The sequence below is a fragment of the Eurosta solidaginis genome, chromosome 3 (genome assembly GCF_040869045.1).
Source record: "Eurosta solidaginis isolate ZX-2024a chromosome 3, ASM4086904v1, whole genome shotgun sequence".
Classification (NCBI taxonomy): Eukaryota; Metazoa; Arthropoda; class Insecta; order Diptera; family Tephritidae; genus Eurosta; species Eurosta solidaginis.
In genome coordinates, this window is record NC_090321.1 from 201,613,366 (window position 1) to 201,634,183 (window position 20,818).

Consider the following 20,818-nt stretch of genomic DNA (forward strand, 5'->3'; position numbering starts at 1 on the left):
AGCAAAAAATGCGCATTATACAGCTGTCGGTTATCTTTTAAGTCTTTTAGGTAATTGCAAAATATTCAAATAAATCGAAGTTCTTCATTTAGGTGTTATTGGTTCCATCAATATAAAACAGCCCCAGTTGATTTAATCAATCAAGGCTTTCTTCTCGTCCCTACCAATATGATATAAAGGGTATGTGCATCGTGTCAAATACATTTATTGTGAAAATCTTGTAGTTTATTGGTGAAAAATGTTATAGATTAACATATATAATGTCTTTTATACTTCTGTGCCATAAATAATAGTTTTTATTATAAATTAATTGAATTTAAAGGCAAATAACTTAGTCTGCGTCTGGTAACAATATCAATGTTTGTAACTGTTTTAAGAACTTTCAATATTACTTCAAATGTACGAAATGCCATCTATCGACTGTAAAGAAAAGATTGCGAATTTAGTTTTTCGTCACAAAATATTATTTATTACCCAACAAAGCTTAAAAATAAAAAATTGCACTAAATAGATCTAACATTCAAGACTAAGTTTCTGTTTAAGTGCACATGGATTGAATAAAGTACTGTACAGGAAGTTAGTAAATGTACAACCATTAGTTTTTTTTTACAACCAAGGATGGGAAATTAACAATTTCTACATACATATAATAATAGATACAAAGCAAGCAAATATTAATGGTGTCTATACATGCGAATGTGCTAAGCTTACAAGCAATTTTTAGCGTAATACACTATCTTACCTGAATCAGTTAACTCTTCAGGTTCGCCACCGTCTGGTGCTGAAGCGAATATTTGCTCAGCTTCTTCAGGCTTAATGAATCCAGGTGTATCTGCATTTGTAGTGTTTGTGCTGTAAGTATTAACGTAAACGATAAATTTGCATTAATTAATTGTCATCATTTAATCTTAATAAGGTCTGAGCCAACTGGTACCTCTCAAAGTTGCTTGAACTAAAGATTTGAAAATTTCCTTACAATAGCACAAAATAATAAATCAGTGTTGGTTATCAGTAGGCTGAGTTCCTTAAATTAAACATGCTTACATAGAAATTTCACCACCATCCAACTCTTTTGCAATTAATCCTTGCCAGAATTTGTTTGTCTCTTCTACAATATTAGTTGCGAAAGCAGCACATTTAGCATCACCATTAAAAGCAAATTTATTTTCTGGTTTGCCATCAGGAATTTTGTAGATCTAAGTAAACAGAATTGATTCATAAATAAATACATATTCATGAGTTCAATTAAAAAATGTCCTAACCGAAAAATAAAAAAAAATTTACAGCTGCGACAAAAACTTTGCGTTTTTTCTTCATCATTAATTGGCGCTTTGCCAACTATGCGATGTTGACAGTGGCTTAGCAAATAACACCAAAGATCTCTGTTTGTTGCGCCCCACTCAAAAGATGCCATCCCTGTTTCGAGATAACTGACACCAATTGGGAGTACGAAGATAAATAGAACAGCTCAATGGAGGGCTCCCCCTTCCTCTACTTCGAAATAAGGGTCGAGATATACTTTCTGTGTCAGAGCCTAATTTTGCCTTTATCGCTACAAAAACAACAATTGGAGTGTTTGCCAAATCACTATAGGCGTGTATACCTTCTCTTTACAACGGCGACCGCAAAGCGACATTGTTTGACAACAGAGATGTCTAGCAGTCCTACTTTTAACTCATCAATACACAAAACAAAAGACGTTTCAAAAAATTTGTTAGCAAAGAGTTGTGTTTAGCTAACAGGCATGTCTAGCAGCCCTACTTATAGTTCATCATTGAACCTCAAATAGATCTTTGTACGTGTTTAGTTTACCTTGAACCACTCGACAGTAGCACGCAATAGTCCAGGAAAGTATTTATCAACATCTCCTATATCACTCATTTTTTCAGCTAATGGATCATTGACATCAATAGTAATTATCTTCCAATCAGTTTCACCTTCATCGATTAGCGCAACTGTACCAAGCACTTTAACTCTCAATACCTCACCACGCTTTGCAACACGATAGCCAATTTCTAAGACATCAATTGGATCGTTGTCACCCTTGCAACCAGTAGATGGTTCGATATGTCCGGGATTTTCCCATGTTTGTGGAAAAGCACCATAATTCCAAATGTAACCTTTATGCGGAAAACAGTTGGCAACAAAACGTAATTTACCTTTTTTAACGTCCTGCTTAATGGGATTCAATGGCGTGTTTGTACTAATCTACAATTACATTTTAGTTTAGTTTAAGCAAGCAAAAATAAACGTGCAATTTAATAATTGAATAGCATCTAAGATATACATACCTCCATTTTAGCGTTGGTCCAACGTGGAATTTCCACAACCATATTAAAAACAGTCTTCTTTTCATCAGCATACAGTGGAATGTCATGCAATGGTGAGACGATAGTTCCAGCTGCATTTTCTGCAAATTATAAAGTATGCAATTGATAAAACAAATAAAGGAGCAAAGTACTCCCCAGGGAAACGCGAGTTACTCTAGCTCTACTTCGATCTGGATACTGTAACAGGTTAAATCTACCTATCCAAAATCAACCCCGACATACAAAATGTATGCCCCGCTTGCAATGTGTCCCCACATGACACCAACCATCTCTTTAATTTAAATTAATGTGGAACCAACGCCTCAACACCCCTTTCAGTATGGTCCACCCTTGTTGAAACTGCAAGTTTCCTTGGACTCTCGTTAGAGGACATTGATGACAATTTGTGATTGAGTCACTGTAAAATAAGACTATTTGATAAGCTGTCCATCCATAACTGAGGCAATATCAAAAATACAAGCGGATATAGACTCTGTATATAAATGGCTATGTCAAAACAAGCTCAAAATTAATATTGAGAAAACAAAATGGATGGTTATGAGTAAAATACACTCAGGAGTTGACAATGTAACGCTAAAAATAGCAAATATCCCATTAGAAAGAATAAACCAAATAAAATATTTAAGAGTTATAATAGACGAAAGATTAAAGTTTGATGAGCATCTTAAATATGTAGAGGGGAAAGTTTCAAAGAAGATAGGTTTTATGATACGGACGTGCAAGCACGTAAGCCGATACTATAAAACAATGTTTATAAGTATATCGTTGAACCTCATTTTAAATACTGCACAACGATTCTATTTACAATAGCTGATTCAAGTATAAATAATTTGCAGAAAAAAAAAACAAAATACGGTGATGCGATTTATTCTAAAGAAACGTTTTGACACTCCCATACAAGAGCTACTAAACAGAGGGTTCAAGGGGTTGTGTAGCGCAATATATAGCTTCTCCAACCCAATTGTCAACCTCACCTTCGAGCGGCGAATCCCGTTTCACTAACAGACGAGGCTCTGGCGACCCCAAGCTCCTCATGGAACTTGGGGGTGGGGAGGGAGGGATGGCCTGAAGGTTCAATGTGGCCATATAAATCGTTCCCGAGATGGTCGGGCCAGCACCTTAATGGTGCTGTGTTACCGGAGCGTATCGGATCTGTATCCGACAAAGGACCATCACATCGATAACACTCCCCAAAGCCTTCGGGGGGTAACCTAATCGCTACAACAACAACAACAACAACAACAGCTACTAAACAGCTTGAACTGGCTTAGTGTAAAACAGCTTGTGTTATATTATACTTTGAAATTCATACACAACATGAAATTAGGAAATCTACCAAATTATCTAAATGATCGTGTAAAATACAACAACGATGTCCATAACCATAACACAAGAAACAAAAATAATTTCCACTTGCCAATTGTAAAATCCGAATTTGATAAAAAGAGTATATATTTTGAGGGATTAAGAGAATACAATGAACTTCCTAGGGACTTTAAAGATTGTAAAAATATGAAAGAGTTCAAGAGACTATTATACGAATATTGTAAAGGAGTACCTATTAGGTAAAAAAGAAATACATTTTATAACTCAAAATTAATTATGCAAAATCCAAAGACTGTATACTGTATAAATGTGATCTCATAGATTTAATCTAAGTCTAAATACTGTAATAAATAAAATAACTAATAACTAACCTATTGGATGGGGCGAAGCACTGCTACAACAACAACAACAACAACAACAACAACAACACCAACAACAACAACAATAGGAGCAGAGTCCGATCTAAATTAGCCGGCTTTATTAACGCATATATTCCACATACTCGCAAATAGATGTGTACAAACATTACTATAGACATAAATATGTATGTAGATTGCGATTTTGTATAGCCGTCTTATCAAGATATCTAGTACATATATGTATTACATCACATTTTACTGCTGCAAATCAAAATTTTCATATTTCGAGATTTTGATATCTTTGCCCCAAATTAGCCGGATAAAACTTCGTTAGCGTTTTACCAAAAAATTTTAATTTTGGATTACTTGTTTACAATAAATCGTGGTAATTCTATACGACAACATGACACTGCTAATACGCGTCCAAAAATATCGAGAGAGGTGTCAAAAGATGCGTATGGACCTCGACAACAATAATCCGAAGGCGGAAAAGAAAAATGTTGTCTCTGTTCGGAGATATTTGCAGTTGAAGTTGGCGATTTTCATGTGGTTGTTGTATAGAATTACCTAAATCGTACGATATCACTTAAATGTCTTCTTTTCGTTTATGACCATTGAGATTCCACTAAGAATTGTGAACATTTTTGATTTTTACTTACTGATGTAGATGCTGAAATTAGTAGAATTTGGTGCACCCTTTTCCACGACTGTATATCCCTCCATTCTAGAATCCTTTTTTGGCTCCTTTAATTTTTGTTTCGAAAGTTGCAAACTTTTCGCTGATTTTGAAAGTAAACGCGTTTGTAAATTAAATTTGGAATGTGTATTTTGTGTTGTAGATAAATTGCAAAATACCGATGTCCGTGGTAAAGTTTTACACACGTGTATAGTTGTACGTAATTGCAAAATAAATGAAAAAGTCGCGGCTGAACTTGCCATTGGATTTGTTTTTTTTTTTTGTTTTTTGACACCGAACAAAAAAAAAAAGGCCGACGAATGCTAATTCGAATGATGAGCCGCCCTTAAAATTTTTATTGCCACGACGTAAGTATGCTTTTTTAAGGTCAAATTAATCTTCCTTATTAAGGGCCAATTAATAGTGACTTATACCCATAAAACCATAACCAGATAAAACAGCTGATCGAATCTGACTTCCGAAAATCAATGTTATCGATTAGCCATACCGTAACGCCAACGCCATAACTATACCATAGCCAACCAATTGGTTTTTGGTTTCTCGCCATATCCATAGCTTAAACATATTTGAGTTAGAGAATTTAATCATTGTTCTGGACACGTTATGACTAAGAGACTTATTTTTTGTGGAATATGTTTGTAATTTTTTGCGTTTTCTTCATTTTAATGAAATTTTCACGATTTTTATGTTAAGGTACCATTAATCGATCACATTGGAGATGGTTAAGGATATGGGTATGGTTACGGCTATGGCGTTAGGGTTAAGGAAGTTTAATTTGCCCTTTACCCTTAATTTTAAACAAGTTCGCCGCAAAAGTTTAACTTTTTAGTTTCTTAAACCAAAATAACAATGCGGAACAAAATGTCATTTGGCAAATCATCTGACCTCAAAAATTCGATAATCTTATTCCCCAATTATTGTTCTCCCTACGAGCAAGGAATTGGAGGAGCTTCGCCGCAATAACAACATTCGGAGGGAATATTTAGAGTCGGGCTGTAAATAGCTCAGGAATCCCGGAATTCACTACCAGGATTCAGGGAACTCGACGCCTGGAACGCAGTAAAGTGATTTTTGTACATTCGTCAGATTACTTTCCCATAATTTACCATCTCTATAATTCTTATAGAACTGTCATCCACGCTGTCAATTTTGCAAAGTAAAAAACCATCTCTACGTATTTTATTCCGATTTCATCAGGGAATTCACAAATATTTGCAATAACTGCACAGTTAAAGGTTCCAAGGCTTCAATTTAACTATAATATTGCTACTGTTATCATATACGGTTGGAAGCATTAAAACGTTCGTACAGTTCGCACTGCCATCGCAACATATACCCAGTTTAATAAATAGGACGTACATACTTATATTAGTGTGCTCTAATCTGCCCTTCACTCGACTTGATACTACAATATTTACTAAAAATGAGCGAAATTAAAAAACCAATTAGTGAACACTCCAGCAGCAAGCAATCTTCAAGCGACGATGTAGATGCTTGTGTGCTATGTTGTAAGGAAGTAGAGATTTATTCCATTGGGGAATGTGATCATGCGATTTGCTATGAATGCTCTACACGTTTACGTGTACTTTGCGAGCAGAACGAATGTCCAATTTGTCGACAGGTCCTATCTAAAGTAAGACAAAATTTGTAAACATTTCGTGGCATATATTAATTTTTAACGCTTACTTTCTTCCAACCAACAGGTGATATTCACTTGCGATAAACTACCTTATCGTGAGCTTGAAACCAAAAATCGTTCAGGGTATTATAGCAAAAAGTTTAAAATCGGCTTTTATTCATCCATAATACAGCAAGCCTTTTTCAATTTATTAGATCATCCTTGTCCAAAGTAAATTACATTTCACACATAAGAATTTGAGATAATTTAACTAACATAATTTTTGTGCAGGTGTAATGTACCACCCTTCCGCAGGTTCACCGATCTTGAATATCATGTGCGTAAAGAGCACGATTTGTATTATTGTGATCTTTGTGTAGAACATTTAAAAATATTTACATTCGAACGCCGTTGTTACACACAAGCAGAATTGGGTTTACATCGAACAAAAGGAGATCGTGACAATCGTTCACATCGTGGCCATCCGCTTTGTGAATTTTGTAAAAAACGTTATTTAGATCGTGATGAACTGTTTCGCCATAAACGGCGCGATCATTATTTCTGTCATTTTTGTGATGATGAGTCTAATGATTTCTACCGGTGTGTGTAATCCTGTTATGACTTGTATAAGTTCATAAACTGGAGTAATAAATACATTTTTTACTTTGTGCTTTTTAGGGACTATGATGCTTTAGCTAATCACTTCCGTGAACATCATTTTCTTTGTGAGGAAGGACGTTGCGCTACCGAACAATTTATTGGCGCATTTCGCACAGAAATTGACTACAAAGCACATTTTGCTAGCGTACATGGCAAAAATTTGAATAAACAAGAAGCGAAAAAAACACGAACTGTACAATTGGAAATAACTTTAGGCAGACCAGCTCGACCCGGCCTACCAGATGGTGGCATTGCTAACGTTCGTTCACGAGTGTAAGTAAAATTGCTTTATGCTTATTGCGGAGCAAACAAGAAATTTCGAGCTTAAGTTTAAAATTTAGTTATAAGAGCCAAGATGAAAAATTTGGAAATTTATTGCATTTTCGTTTTCAAGAGTACTTTCCCCAAAGCCAAAATTGTAGTAGTGGGAAAAAAAAAACTTTAAACTCGGTATAGCTTTATTCCACAACATCTTACGAATTAATTCAATTGTTGTTCAAAATAGGCCCGATGATAATTATCCCACTCAGGTAGAGCCTTCAACTTCTCAAGGCACTCAACAACGTTCGATAACAATTGATGGAAGTAATCAAGAAGATTTTCCCTCCTTAAGTGGTAGCAGTGGAGGCCCCAGCGTCTCTTTAGTACCTGCGCCATTTATGCGCCTCAGAAGCGGGGCATCGGGATTAGCACGAACAAAAGAAAACTTTCCCGCACTAGGCGGCAATGGTGGAGGTAAGTAATTATTGAATCAAAAGCTTGCAAAGTAAATTATTTTCCTTTTCATTTAGAAGTTGGTAATAATCGCGCACAAAACGAACAGCCAGCACCGCCTATATCAACGGTGTTGCGTAAAGCGCCAGCTGTTTCAACAGGCGCTATCAGTCGCACAACGCGCAATGCTGGGAATAGCACAGGGCCAAACGTTGCCTCATCCGGTATGGTACTTCATGTATCTAATCGACCAACATCTAGTAATGAACATCAAAATAGTGGAGCGGTAGCAAAAAAATCCAATGCTATGGATTTCCCTGCTTTACCAACAACGGGAAAATCAAAAAAGAATGCAACACCACGTACACCAGTAGATGAAGACATGCTGCCATCTGGTGCACATATTCCCTTGACAAATATAGCTGCAAAACATCGCACGCTTCTCAATGACTATGTGTCGGTAGCGAATCAAAGCAGTTTTCAAAAGCTGCAAACCGTACAAAAAGAAGAACTTGAAGCTAAAAATAGAAAATCTGCAGATCAAGCAAATGCGCCAAAATTAACAGCGCAAGATTTTCCTTCATTGGGTAGTGGAGCGCCGGCAAAAGCAAACCACCACCATGAATTTTCCCAGAATTGGGCAAAGGGACAAAAGCAGTCAGAGAAAAAACTGCGTGAATCGGAGAATCGTAAAGCAAAGGTGGCACCACCACCAATATTGGCAACAGAAAAAATCAATAAACATAACACGAATGCAACGAATAAAAAACAATCGGCAACAACAAATGGTAAAACCATTGCAAATGTTGCAGATCAAAATCACATCAATACAAAAAAAGAGAAAAAACCAAAAGATAAAAAGGAAAAATCAAATATAGATAATATCGATCAACAGCAGCAAATGGTAAATGATAGGCATAAAGAAACCAAAAGCAACAACAATAACAGTAATAATAATTCAACAAAATGTGAAAGCTTAGTTAGACAAAAGCTATCTCTGGTAAATGGTAATGACGAGGATAATAATGCAACGGAAACGCGCCCACCACTTGGATATGGCATGCAATCTTCTAGCTTAGCACAACAACCAACAACGGGGCTTCAGTCAACCAACGTTACGGTAAATTCTATAGCAAAGTCTCCCAATAATCTAACATTTACAAATTCATTTGGGGAGCGGTATAGTATTACCCGTACTCATTCATACATACATCCACCAGATGCTGCTTTAAGAAATCAGGTAATATTAAAACACATTCTACATTATACGCTTTATGTATATTAAAATATGTCTATTTTGTTTATATTATTTATCATTGCAGCAACTCGTTTCGCTTTTTCAAGGTGCCTTAAACACGCCTGAAGCAATGGCAGAATTTCGTTACATATCGCAAAAGTTTCGTGAAGGTGTTTATAAGACCCAACCTTACTATGAGCATTGCCAAGCAGCGCTTAAAGATCGTTTTGACTACATTTTTCCTGAATTGCTAGCGCTTTTACCAGACATAAATAAACAGCAAGTAAGAATAATTGGCTTATTTGTTTAAGTGCTCAAATAATATGCTTACGTTTGGTATCATTCACTAGGAATTATATTTAGTGCACTCACAACAACTGAACAAACTTCCACCAACTGAACGAAAACAAGCGCATAAATTAGAAGTATGTACTGTTTGTAAACAGGTATTGATAAGCGGGGATTTTGAAAGCCATAAAAAACAGCATGATCTTAAGGAAAACTTCCCTGAACTTGGTGACGCTATTGTTAGTGGCCGTAACAAAACACCTGTTAGTACAATGCAACGTAAATAGTTAAATCAACGAAGTTGGCATGTTGAAAATAAAACAAAATCAAGGTGTTATAACTACAATTGTAAACTAAAAATGTGAACTAAAAACATACACCAATATGTGCATTATAAATTTTGAGATTGAATTTTCTGTATCATTTTAATAAAAAAACGGTAATAAACTATACCGCACCACCATTATAGCTCAACTTTAAGGAGTACTTATTTATGTATCCGCCCACCCCTAACCGTGCATCGCATCTTTAATTTACTGTTAGTGTGGTGTAATGCATTAAGATTTTATTTTATAATAACATAATTGAGAAAACTAAAAAACCTTGCGAAATAGTAGCAAATTTTTTTTTTTCTGCAAACAAGATTAAAGTATTTAATTAGTCCAAATGAAATTACTAAAATGTAACTTTAAATAAATATATATACTGGAATAGATACAATATACATAATATAATCACAATCGTCGTAATCGCTTAACATTTTAAATCTGCACAATTTCGTTTTATTTTATTTTTTGTAAAGCACCTGTGTTAGAGTATAAAAAATAATTGAAATATATATGAGTGAATATTATTTAAAACGGAATAAATGATGCATAAGGAACTGGTACAGAAACAGTTTGATTTATTGAAAAGGCGTTGGGTTGGTGCACGAGACCGTTGATCCTTTGAATTTGCTGCACTATGCTTGCATATGCGTAAAGATATCTTAGTTCATACCCAAATTTCCATCTATAAATGCTGTTAACATCTCACAAACGAACTTTACATATTTTAGAGAACTTCTCTGGGTTGTTGTTGTTGTGGGATGACCCAAAGAAGTTCTCCCAGCGGGTTAGGGGGCCAGAATATACCCGCGGTTGGTATGCCTGTCGTAAGAGGCGACTAAAATACCAGATTCAAGGGGCTGTGTAGCGCAACCTTTTCAGGTTGCCAGCGCAATATATAGCTTCTCCAAACCCAATTGTCAGCCTCACCTATCCGCGGCGAATCCTGTTTCACTAACAGACAAGGCTCTGGCGACCCCAAGCTCCTCATGGAACTTGGGGTGGGGAGGGAGGGATTACCTGAAGGTTTAATGGGGGCATATAAATCGTTCCCGAGATGGTCGGGCTGGCACCTTAATGGTGCTGTGTTACCGGAACGTACCGGATCTGTATCCGGCAAAGGACCAGCACATCGATAACACTCCCCAAAGCCTTCGGAGAGAAACATCGTTACAACAACTTCGACAACTTCCATGAGCCAGAGCTAGTCCAAGCTGCTGTGAAGTGGACAAAGAAAAGGTATGGACTGATTCTAATAGCATGACCTTTCTACAGCAATTAGCGAAAATCTCATCGATTGTGGACGCAGCAGCTTTGAAATAATGATGAGGTCCAATGACTTGGTTGGGTGTGGGATTAAGTCTTTCGCACAATCTGCTATGTTAAACAGTGCATTCTCAAGCTCCAATTGTGATATATGGACCCGTACATCCACATTCCAATTTATTTTGAAAACAATCTCGACGAAGTGATTCCAAATTGATCTTAACTGCTTCCGAAATTACCCTTCAATATGATTCCGAAATGTCCCGAAAACATTCGTCAAATTGTTGTGCTAGGAACAAATTTTCAAATAAATACAAATAGCCCCATCCCGACACGATCACGAAATAGTCCTCAAATTATCCACTGCCACTTCTACGTACCGGTGCGACTAGGGATTTTTTCCGACCAATGGCTGTCACTTCAGTGTAACCCCATTTCGTTTGTTGCGTCTCTTCCACAAATTGTCATCCTCCCAGCAGATCCTTGCAGAGCGACTGCGTCATATTCTCCTGCTCCGGGAAGGTATCGAACCCCATCCTGGACCTGCCACAACAACAACAACTGGACCTGTACTTGATCCCGGTCCAGAGAAATGGTTTTGCTGCGTTTTCCGGAAAAGAATCATTTTAGGACGGTCACACTCTTGTCAGTGTGTCACGTGTAAGGGATGGTTGCACCGGACGGGATGTTCTGGGCTAGACCCCAAAACCCGACGTTGTTGTTGTTGTTGTAGCAGTGCTTCGACCCATCCAATAGTTGCGACCGATCACAAATTGTCATTAATATCCTCTAACGGGAGTCCAAGGAAACTTGCTATTTCAAAAGGGGTGGCCCATAATGAGAGGGGTGTTAGAGTCGTTGGTTCCACAATACAGCTGATGGTTGGTGTCATGTGGGGGCACGTTACAAGCAGGACATATGTTTTGCATGTCGGGTTTGATTCTGGATAGGTAAGAGTTTAGCCTGTTACAGTATCCAGAACGAAGTTGAGCTAGAGTGACTCGCGTTTCCCTGGGGAGTATGCGTTCCTCTTCCCCAAGTTTTGGGTATTGTTCTTTTTGTACAGGATTCACCAGGCAATTCCTGGCATACAAGTCCGACGCCTGTTTGTGGAGTTCACTGAGGACCTGCTTATGTTTTTGGATTCATACGGATGTGTTCTCAGGTGCCGTATTTCCTCATAATGCTTACGGAGATAACTCCTTAAACCCCTGGGCGGTGTTGGCTCATCAATGAGATGTCTACTGGAATGCCTAGTCTTCTGGGCTGTCATTTCAGGATAACCACAAAACCCGACGTCCTCGTAACTTAGTAGTCTGAGCCTTAGCGCGTAATGGCCTCCCTCAGCTCAGGCGTAGTCACCCGTCACTTACTCCCAGAGTGACGACGTCCCCCCATTGCACTTCAGAATACTGCAGTTAAACTGTAATGGATTAACTTGGAAGATCACGGAGATAGTCAATTTCATGAAGCGGCACAACATCCGCATTGCAGAGATCCAAGAGACCAAACTCACGGCAAGATCTGATTTGCAGACCTGCTCTGGGTATAACGTCCACAGAAAAGATCGCGAGAGCGGAAATGGAGGCGGTATCGCGTTTATCAGCCACCACTCAGTACAATATAATCGATTTGATCCCGACATGGCCGCAGGGACAGTGGCCTGGAACGTCAAGGTATATCTATTCGGCCAGGCGATGTAAATTCAGAAATCATCAAAACCCTCCTGTCACCTGTTGCCCTAGTGGATATTGCCCTGCCATCAGCGCACTACTCACTGGCGATAATCGCCTTATCTTAGGCGATTTCAATGCTCACCACGATCTCTGGCATTCTACCCCCCAGCGGGTTAGGGGGTCAAAATATACCCGGAGTAGGTATGGCTGTCGTAAGAGGCGACTAAGATACCAGATTCAAGGGGCTGTGTAGCGCAACCCTTCAGGTTGCCAGCGCAATATACAGCTTCTCCAAACCCAATTGTCAACCTCACTGTTATGGTTACCCATTTTCTAATGGAGCAGCAAGGAAGGCAGTCGGCATGATCTTGTGTTGCACTGTGGCTAGTCATGTCGGCTGGGTTGGGTCCTTGCCAATCTTGCTGTACTGCGCCATAACAGGAAAAAATTCATATCATGTCTTTTACATGGTCACACAGCGCTGAACTAATTCAAAACGCTGGAAATTCAAAATAAAACAACATCCGGTCGAACCGGATGCCACGGACAGACCGTTAAACATTATTAATTATTAAATACTATTAGCAAGTTCATTATAATCTAGCTGATCCAAAATACTGTCTTTTGTTTTATCTTGGTTTTACTTGATTTTATCTTGATTTAATTTTGTTTTATTTTGTAACGTCTTTATTCGTAACCATGTTATTGCAGTTAGGTTTATTTATGTATGTATAGAAATGTATTTACGTAAATGGGTTTGGGTATATAATAGGGTGAGAAATAAATGTATGCATAGATTTAAGTCCCCTATAAAAAAATTCCGTATGATAAGAAAAAGAAGATAAAGCTTAATATATATCACGCCTAATTAATAAATATTCCGTAAGGCTGTTAAAGACATACTAGATATTTTAAGGATGAAATAGAAAACGTAGGTTTCCAAAAAAAAATACCAAACGATCTCACAGGCGTAGCGCGTGCACTGCTATTTATACTATTTACCCTTCTTTTGTAGTGTCTCTCAGGAAAAAAAAATTTTATTTATGTACATATATATATAGGTTACATCATTTATGCAAATAAGCTAATACGTCATGTATGTATATATGCGCTTGTGATGTCCTACACTATAATTACTTCTAATCAAATATTCCTTTGGCTACCATGTACATAATTTATTCTCATTAAATTTCAATGTGTAATCCTTTTTTTGGTAATGTCCTCTCACATTTTGGGTTGTCCTATCCTTGGTTCACCAAATATTGTTAAATTGTGTGTGCAGATATATATATGAGTGTATTACATTGATTCCTAACTTATCCAGTTAACAGGAGTATATCTCTCTTATCCCCTATTTTTAAGTTGTCATAACATTAAATAAAATGTGTGTACATTCGTGTTGAGTGGGAACGGACTCACCCGGTTGTTCCTAAATTTGGTGTTTGTTGTCGTTGCTAGTAAGTTGTCGTTACCGGTACTGTTGCAGCAGGCCTATGCTTGTCGGCCCTGCTGGTGTTGTTATAAAGTTGATGTTGCAGCAGTCCTATATGGGGCGGCCCTGCTGGTTGTTGTTACCAAAGTTGATGTTGCAGCAGGCCTATATGAGGCGGCCCTGCTGGTTGTTGTTACCAAAGTTTATGTTGCAGCAGGCCTATATGAGGCGGCCCTGCTGGTTGTTGTTACCAAAGTTTATGTGGCAGCAGGCCTATATGAGGCGGCCCTGCTGGTTGTTGTTGCTAAAGTTGATGTTGCAGCAGGCCTATATGAGGTGGCCCTGCTGGTTGTTGTTGCTGAGGTTGATGTTGCAGCAGGCCTATATGAGGCGGCCCTGCTGGTTGTTGTTACTAAAGCTGGTGGTGGTGGTACGGCCGGTGGTTGTTGCGCGCTTTGTTGGCGCTATTGATGGTGGTTGCGCGCGGCGTTGCACGCAATGGTGGTGGCAGCACGTGTTTCGTTGGCGCTATAGCTGGTGGTAGCCCGTTTGGTTGGCTAGCGATATCGATGGGGGTTGCGCGCGGTGTTGCACGCAATGTTGATGGCAGCACGTGTTTCGTTGTCGCTATAGCTGGTGGTAGCGTTATCGCTATAGCTAGTGGTAGCGCTATCGATGGGGGTCGCGCGCGGTGTTGCACGCAATGTTTGTGGCAGCGCGTTTGGTTGGCGCTATAGCTGGTGGTAGCGCTATCGCTACGGGTTGCGCTCGAGGGTGGTGAGTGCAGCAGTATGAGTAGCTTAAAGATTCTGGGAACGGACTCACCCTGTTGTTCCTAAATTTGGTGTTTGTTGTCGTTGCTAGTAAGTTGTCGTTACCGGTACTGTTGCAGCAGGCCTATGCTTGTCGGCCCTGCTGGTGTTGTTATAAAGTTGATGTTGCAGCAGGCCTATATGAGGCGGCCCTGCTGGTTGTTGACCAAAGTTGATGTTGCAGCAGGCCTATATGAGGTGGCCCTGCTGGTTGTTGTTACCAAAGTTGATGTGGCAGCAGGCCTATATGAGGCGGCCCTGCTGGTTGTTGTTGCTAAAGTTGATGTTGCAGCAGGCCTATGAGGCGGCCCTGCTGGTTGTTGTTGCTGAGGTTGATGTTGCAGCAGGCCTATATGAGGCGGCCCTGCTGGTTGTTGTTACTAAAGCTGGTGGTGGTGGTACGGCCGGTGGTTGTTGCGCGCTTGGTTGGCGCTATTGATGGTGGTTTCGCGCGGCGTTGCACGCAATGTTGGTGGCAGCACGTGTTTCGTTGGCGCTATAGCTGGTGGTAGCCCGTTTGGTTGGCTAGCGCTATCGCTGGGGGTTGCGCGCGGTGTTGCACGCAATGTTGGTGGCAGCACGTGTTTCGTTGTCGCTATAGCTGGTGGTAGCGTTATCGCTGCGGGGTGCGTTCGAGGGTGGTGAGTGCAGCAGTATGTGTAGCTTAAAGATTCCTTTTTTTTCAATTTCCGTCGTGCTCGATATGACGTTGCGTTTTTTGATGATGCTGTTGGATGTGCGCTCTGAGACTAAACTGAAACGCGCATCACAATTACGAAAACCTCGACGTTCGAACAAGCAAATTTTGCAGATCTTACGGGGAGCCCGACTTTTACAGCTGCAACTCTATATATATGGATGTGGGTATATTTACTCAATGTACGAGTGTCTGTTAACGGGACGACTTTGTAACTGTCAATGAAAAGTTTATTTGCAGCTGAACTGCAAAATATTTTTGCAGTAAATATATTTGATGTTGAGGTAAATATTCACGAATTCGATTCTAAGCAGAACACATGTCTACAATTTGTCTACTGCAGCTTTGCCCTACATACGATTCTGCCGAGTATGACCTTTTTGGACGTAATCCTCTTAGCGCAGGATGGGGTATCGTTCTAAATGCCATTGGTCACCGGACAGGCTCCTGTATAATCATGTTGTGTAAATTTATTTATGATGAGTGTACTGACAAATTTTATGTGAACCTTAATATATATAAGAAGTTTTGCATCTAAGTACTCGTTCTTTGGTTTCTAACTTATGTTGGTAAATTTCACTCCAAACCATGCACGTCGATCACACATGTCTTTGAGATAGAATCAATTCTGCAAATTACAGCAACGGTCTCAATTTACGTGTAATTTCAACTATACCAGATTTTGTTTGCTTCAAAATATTATATCTTTCACTATTTAAGCATCACTGATTTGGGCCGCAGCACATCTTTAAGGTTTCACACCGTTTGTATTCACTGCATTTAGTTCAATACCGAAGGCAATATTTCATTGGAGTGATTAAATCTTTGTTTAAAATTTATGATGAATTATTTGTTTCTAATTGTTAACGTAGATAATATCGTAAAAACCTTTTCGCCTTTTTCTTTTTCCACCAGTACACACGCTCCACGTTTTTCCTTTTTCACCAACTTTTTTTTTCTCTTCTACCCCCAGCAAAAATGGCCATGCAAATCGTCGTCCAGCAAAATTTTTTCTTTCCTCTTCCATTCAGCGTTGGAAGAAAGCAGGGTTGACTCATCCCTACAGCATTATGCGTGTCGCGTTCCGGCTGTCAACCCTTTGTGTTGAGGTTAGGTGAATGGAACGTAGAGAAATCGTAAAACTTTGCGACTTTTGTGTTCTGTGGGAATGTTGTGCGCTAAATTAGGTAAAACTCTACCACCACGGCAGTGCATAATTGCCTATGCATCGGATGCATTTTACGTTCGTCATCTCCTTTTGACAATCTCTAAGTCAGTACAATGAAACGAATCAAATCAGCTGATGAGATGAGCCACCTACACCATTGAGCCAGGTGTTATTGAAAGTTCGCCAAGGTCACGGGAATTTTTGGCGATGCCACCGGCACGAAACTAACAAAATTTTGTTTTAACCACCCCAGGCGGACATGAGTGAGGGTGAGTCCTACCTTTTACCTATCACTAGCCAACTGGTGCGTTCCAAGGGTGACTCTCCCAAGTGGACCATAACCGCGGCGAATCCTGTTTCACTAACAGAAGAGGTTCTGGAGGAACTTGGGGGTGGGGAGGGAGGGATGGCCTGAAGGTTTAATATGGCCATACAAATCGTTCCCGAAATGGTCGGGCTAGCACCATAATGGTGCTGTGTTACCGGAGCCTACCGGATATGTATCCGGCAAAGGACCATCACATCGATAACACTCCCCAAGGCCTTCGAAGAGCAACCTTAACGCTACAACAACAACAACATCTATGGCATTCTCATTCATCTACAGGCGGAGAGCAGGGGTGAGATGTTGGCGGACCAAATAGAAGAAACGACGTTCTGCACAATAAACGGAGACGCCCCAACTCGTTTAGTAGGAAGCTGTCACAGTTCGCCAGATTTATCAATCGTGAGCTCAGGACTAGTAAACTGCGTCAACTGGCAACTGATGGTAACATTGGCATCCGACCACCTACCCATGATCCTTTCGCTCGAGCGATCTGCCGATGAAGTCATCACCACTGAAAAACGCACTTTCATACATTTTAAGAAAGGAAAGTGGGATGACTACAAAATATACTTATTTCCCCTCACATCGTTTTATTTGTGGGAGACTTTCACAGCGCCATTGGGCAGTAGTTACGCATGCGAAAAAGATGGGCATTCCAAATGCCAGGGAGACAGTAGAACACTTTATGTATAAATGCCCGGCTCTAGGTAGAGCCCGGCTAAGGTTCCTTGGAAACCCGTTTTTAGAAAACCTCAGAGGGTTATCTGTGATAGCAATCCCGAATATTCTTAATTTTATCAACAACTCTAGCTGGTTGTAATACATTGACCGTAACATTCCGTAGGTCTTTGGACGAGTTACATGGCACAAAACGGCTTTAAATAGCTACTTGGGCGACCAGGGTCGCAGCCATTTCACCTACCTACCTTCACATAGCCAGAAATTTGATATCTGGATCACTGTTCATTGGAACGCAAGGTATGTATTGGACATTTTCCGGCATTCCTCGTGTTCCAATGGTACATGAACCAGATACGGATCACATTGTTTTTGCATTTGCATGTTAAAAGGCCAATTAATGGTGACATAACCATAAAGCCATAACCAGATAAAACAGCTGATCGAACATACCTTATGGAAATCAATGTAATCGATTAATGGTGCCATACCATAACGCTAACGCCATAACCATACAATAGCCAACCAATTGGTTTTCGGTGTCTCGCCATATCCATAACCTAAAAATTTTTGTAGATTTTATTAATTGTTTTGTATACGTTATGACTAAGAGACTTATTTTTTGTAGAATATGTTTGTAATTTCTTGCGTTTTCTTCATTTTTATGAAATTTTCACGATTTTTAGTTTAAGGCACCATTAATCGAACACATCGGAGATGTTTATGGATATGGGTATGGGTACGACTATGGCGTTAGGATTAAGGGAGTATAATTCGTCCTTAAATCTCTATCCGTATCTGGTTCGTGTACCATTGGAACACGGAGTTTGTTATTTTTCGATTTCCTATGGGTTTAAAATATTACTTTCGAGACTCGCACTGTTTGACAACAGGCGCGCCAATCGACCATTGTGGATAAGCACAAGTGTGTTGACTTCTTTCTGACAGGCACTCGCTTCATTTAGCATAACGGGAAAATCTGGGTTGCCATTATTGTTTCGGTTGAAAACGGTCAATAAGGGTTGTGTGCAGGGTCGTAAAAGATTGAAACAGGGTTTTTGTAGTCACAAAAGTGTTGCTCCTTTTACACAGCATTTTAATTTTTTTCATGGTGAACATTGTTCAGTTCAGAGTTATTGATTTTCATTGAAAATTTAATTTATTATAAGAGGTTACTCCTCTAAGTGTAAAAAGCATAGAAAACGTAGAGTTTTTCAAATTATTGTGAAAAACTTTTTAAACACAGCAACAAAGTATATCGGCAAAATATTTTCTATGATTTCTGAATTCCTGTACCCAAGTTCATTATATTTGTGTAATACAATAATCTGGTAACAGCATTTTTATTTGAAAAAACAACAATGTTACACGTGTGGCGCTTTATAATTTGTTAAGTTTTTCTAGACTTTTTTGACTCTAATTTAAATAAATTTTGCTATATCCGTATGTTTCCGCATTGTTGGAGGCTAAAAGTCTTCTATTATTTATATTTCCGTGGAAATATATGAAACTATTTCAACTGTAAATACTACAAAGTTTATTAACTATCAAATGCAACTCAGCTTAAAGTACTCGGACCTACCAAAAATGCAACTCTAGACCTGAGATTTGCATCAGGTGAGCGAGGCTGTTTGTAATTTTGACGTTTATCGCTTAGTTGACACACTTGGTGTTGTACACTATGCATAGGGCCGCCTATCTTCAGCGGGTGATAGAAAGAGATGCAGAATGAGACCGCGATAGTCAATTAAAAATCAGGTGATCCAGGTGGGTAATGACACTATTTTTTGAGTGTTAACACAGTAGCACAGGCACACTTTGCAGTGTTAACACATTGTGTTGACACAATTGTGTTATAACTGATTATCGAAAGTCGATATGAGTGTAGGCACAATAGGGGGACTCATGATAGCATATAAACTTATAAGGTGTAAAATTATATCCATTTACACACGCGGTTATATGAACGCACCTAGTAATACTCTTGATAAACTTGATTGTTTTTCAGCTGTATTATTTCCAAAAAAATTTTTTTGATTGTTATACAAATTAAAAAATACCAAGATTAAGTGAAAAATCAAAACTAAAACGCCTTTACTTGCTGATGTTGGAGATTTTTGATGAAAATGCCGTCTGTAATGTCTGCAAGGTTGCATTCCTTTGAGTTTACCGCGTTTACACAATGAAATGTGCGCGTAAATTTATACAAATTGTGTAAATGATTTTTCATACAAAATTTGACAGCTCGTGCGTAAACTAGATAAATTTTTACGTTTACAGACTTTATAAGGCATTTATACGGTTACATGAGTCCCCCTAATATCAGAGCACAGTACTGTGTTACTTACCTCTAACGCCACGTTTTACGCCATTTAGAAGAGTAAATCATGGCAACATTTATCTTCTTTCATACTCCAATTTTTCAAACTCATTTCATCTGATCAAGAGGATAGTAAGTGCCCCTGTGGACACCATTTTTTTTATGAAAAAATCAAAATCAAATAAAAATTATGAGAGCGCAGTGGGAATTTTAAAATCTTTTTAAATGTCATTATCCTCTCACCGGTTTTATCTTGCAATATTTGTATCATGTGTATAAATATGTTTTGAGTGAAGTGTCATTGGAAAGCAATGCAATCAACACACAAGCACAGTGGACTATGTATGTATGTGCACTTACGATCTGAGTGTCATTCTCTGTGCTATATAGCGTGTTACTGTGTAATGAGCATTTAAAAGTTTGAGCGGCATTGCACAGTCAGCTTTGTGCCATCGAGTGTGCCACTGTGTTATAAATTAATCGATAAGTGTGCGTGTGCGTGCCGCACATTATTGAGTGTTAACACAATAACACAGCACAGTGCTGTGTTACTCAGCCTTAAGCCTCCATTACTGATACTTAGCATAGACTTGACTTGACTTGGCGTAAACTTGGCAACTTAGCCACGATTATGCTCCACATACGCATACAATCTGGCATCATAATCAGGGTTGAAATTGATTTTTAAATAAATGTCTATTTGTATGACAAAATGTCAAAATGAAATGGAAACAAACAAATGGCAACTCAAAATGTAAACGTCACTTAGAACTTACATAGAAAATCAAAATTCAACAGATTTCTAAGTCAAGCTAAGTGTTGCTAAGTTTTGAATAATCAGTAACATGCAATGTTCATTTAACAGAACTGTAAGTGACAGTTCTCA

General features: G+C 38.9%; 2 protein-coding genes across 3 annotated transcripts; one reads left to right on the plus strand and one right to left on the minus strand.

Annotated features, from left to right (window-relative positions):
- Positions 1-203: 203 nt before the first annotated feature.
- On the minus strand, positions 204-4,969 carry Nurf-38 (Inorganic pyrophosphatase Nurf-38). The gene is made up of 6 exons (XM_067774706.1): positions 4,675-4,969; positions 2,292-2,410; positions 1,813-2,208; positions 1,045-1,196; positions 743-852; positions 204-420 (listed from the first exon to the last, which is right to left on the minus strand). Exons 1-6 carry the CDS (start codon positions 4,952-4,954, stop codon positions 389-391), a joined length of 1,089 nt encoding a protein of 362 aa, XP_067630807.1. The 5' UTR covers positions 4,955-4,969; the 3' UTR covers positions 204-388.
- Positions 4,970-5,835: 866 nt separating this feature from the next.
- LOC137244934 (E3 ubiquitin-protein ligase ZNF598) lies at positions 5,836-10,124 on the plus strand. Of its 2 annotated transcripts, none has more exons than XM_067774707.1 (8): positions 5,836-6,345; positions 6,416-6,561; positions 6,622-6,930; positions 7,009-7,263; positions 7,496-7,725; positions 7,782-8,944; positions 9,027-9,224; positions 9,292-10,124. In XM_067774707.1, exons 1-8 carry the CDS (start codon positions 6,136-6,138, stop codon positions 9,514-9,516), a joined length of 2,736 nt encoding a protein of 911 aa, XP_067630808.1. In that variant the 5' UTR covers positions 5,836-6,135; the 3' UTR covers positions 9,517-10,124. The 2 variants fall into 2 exon arrangements, with proteins under 2 accessions (XP_067630808.1, XP_067630809.1); XM_067774708.1 differs by having other exon boundaries at positions 7,785-8,944.
- The last annotated feature ends 10,694 nt before the right edge of the window (positions 10,125-20,818 follow it).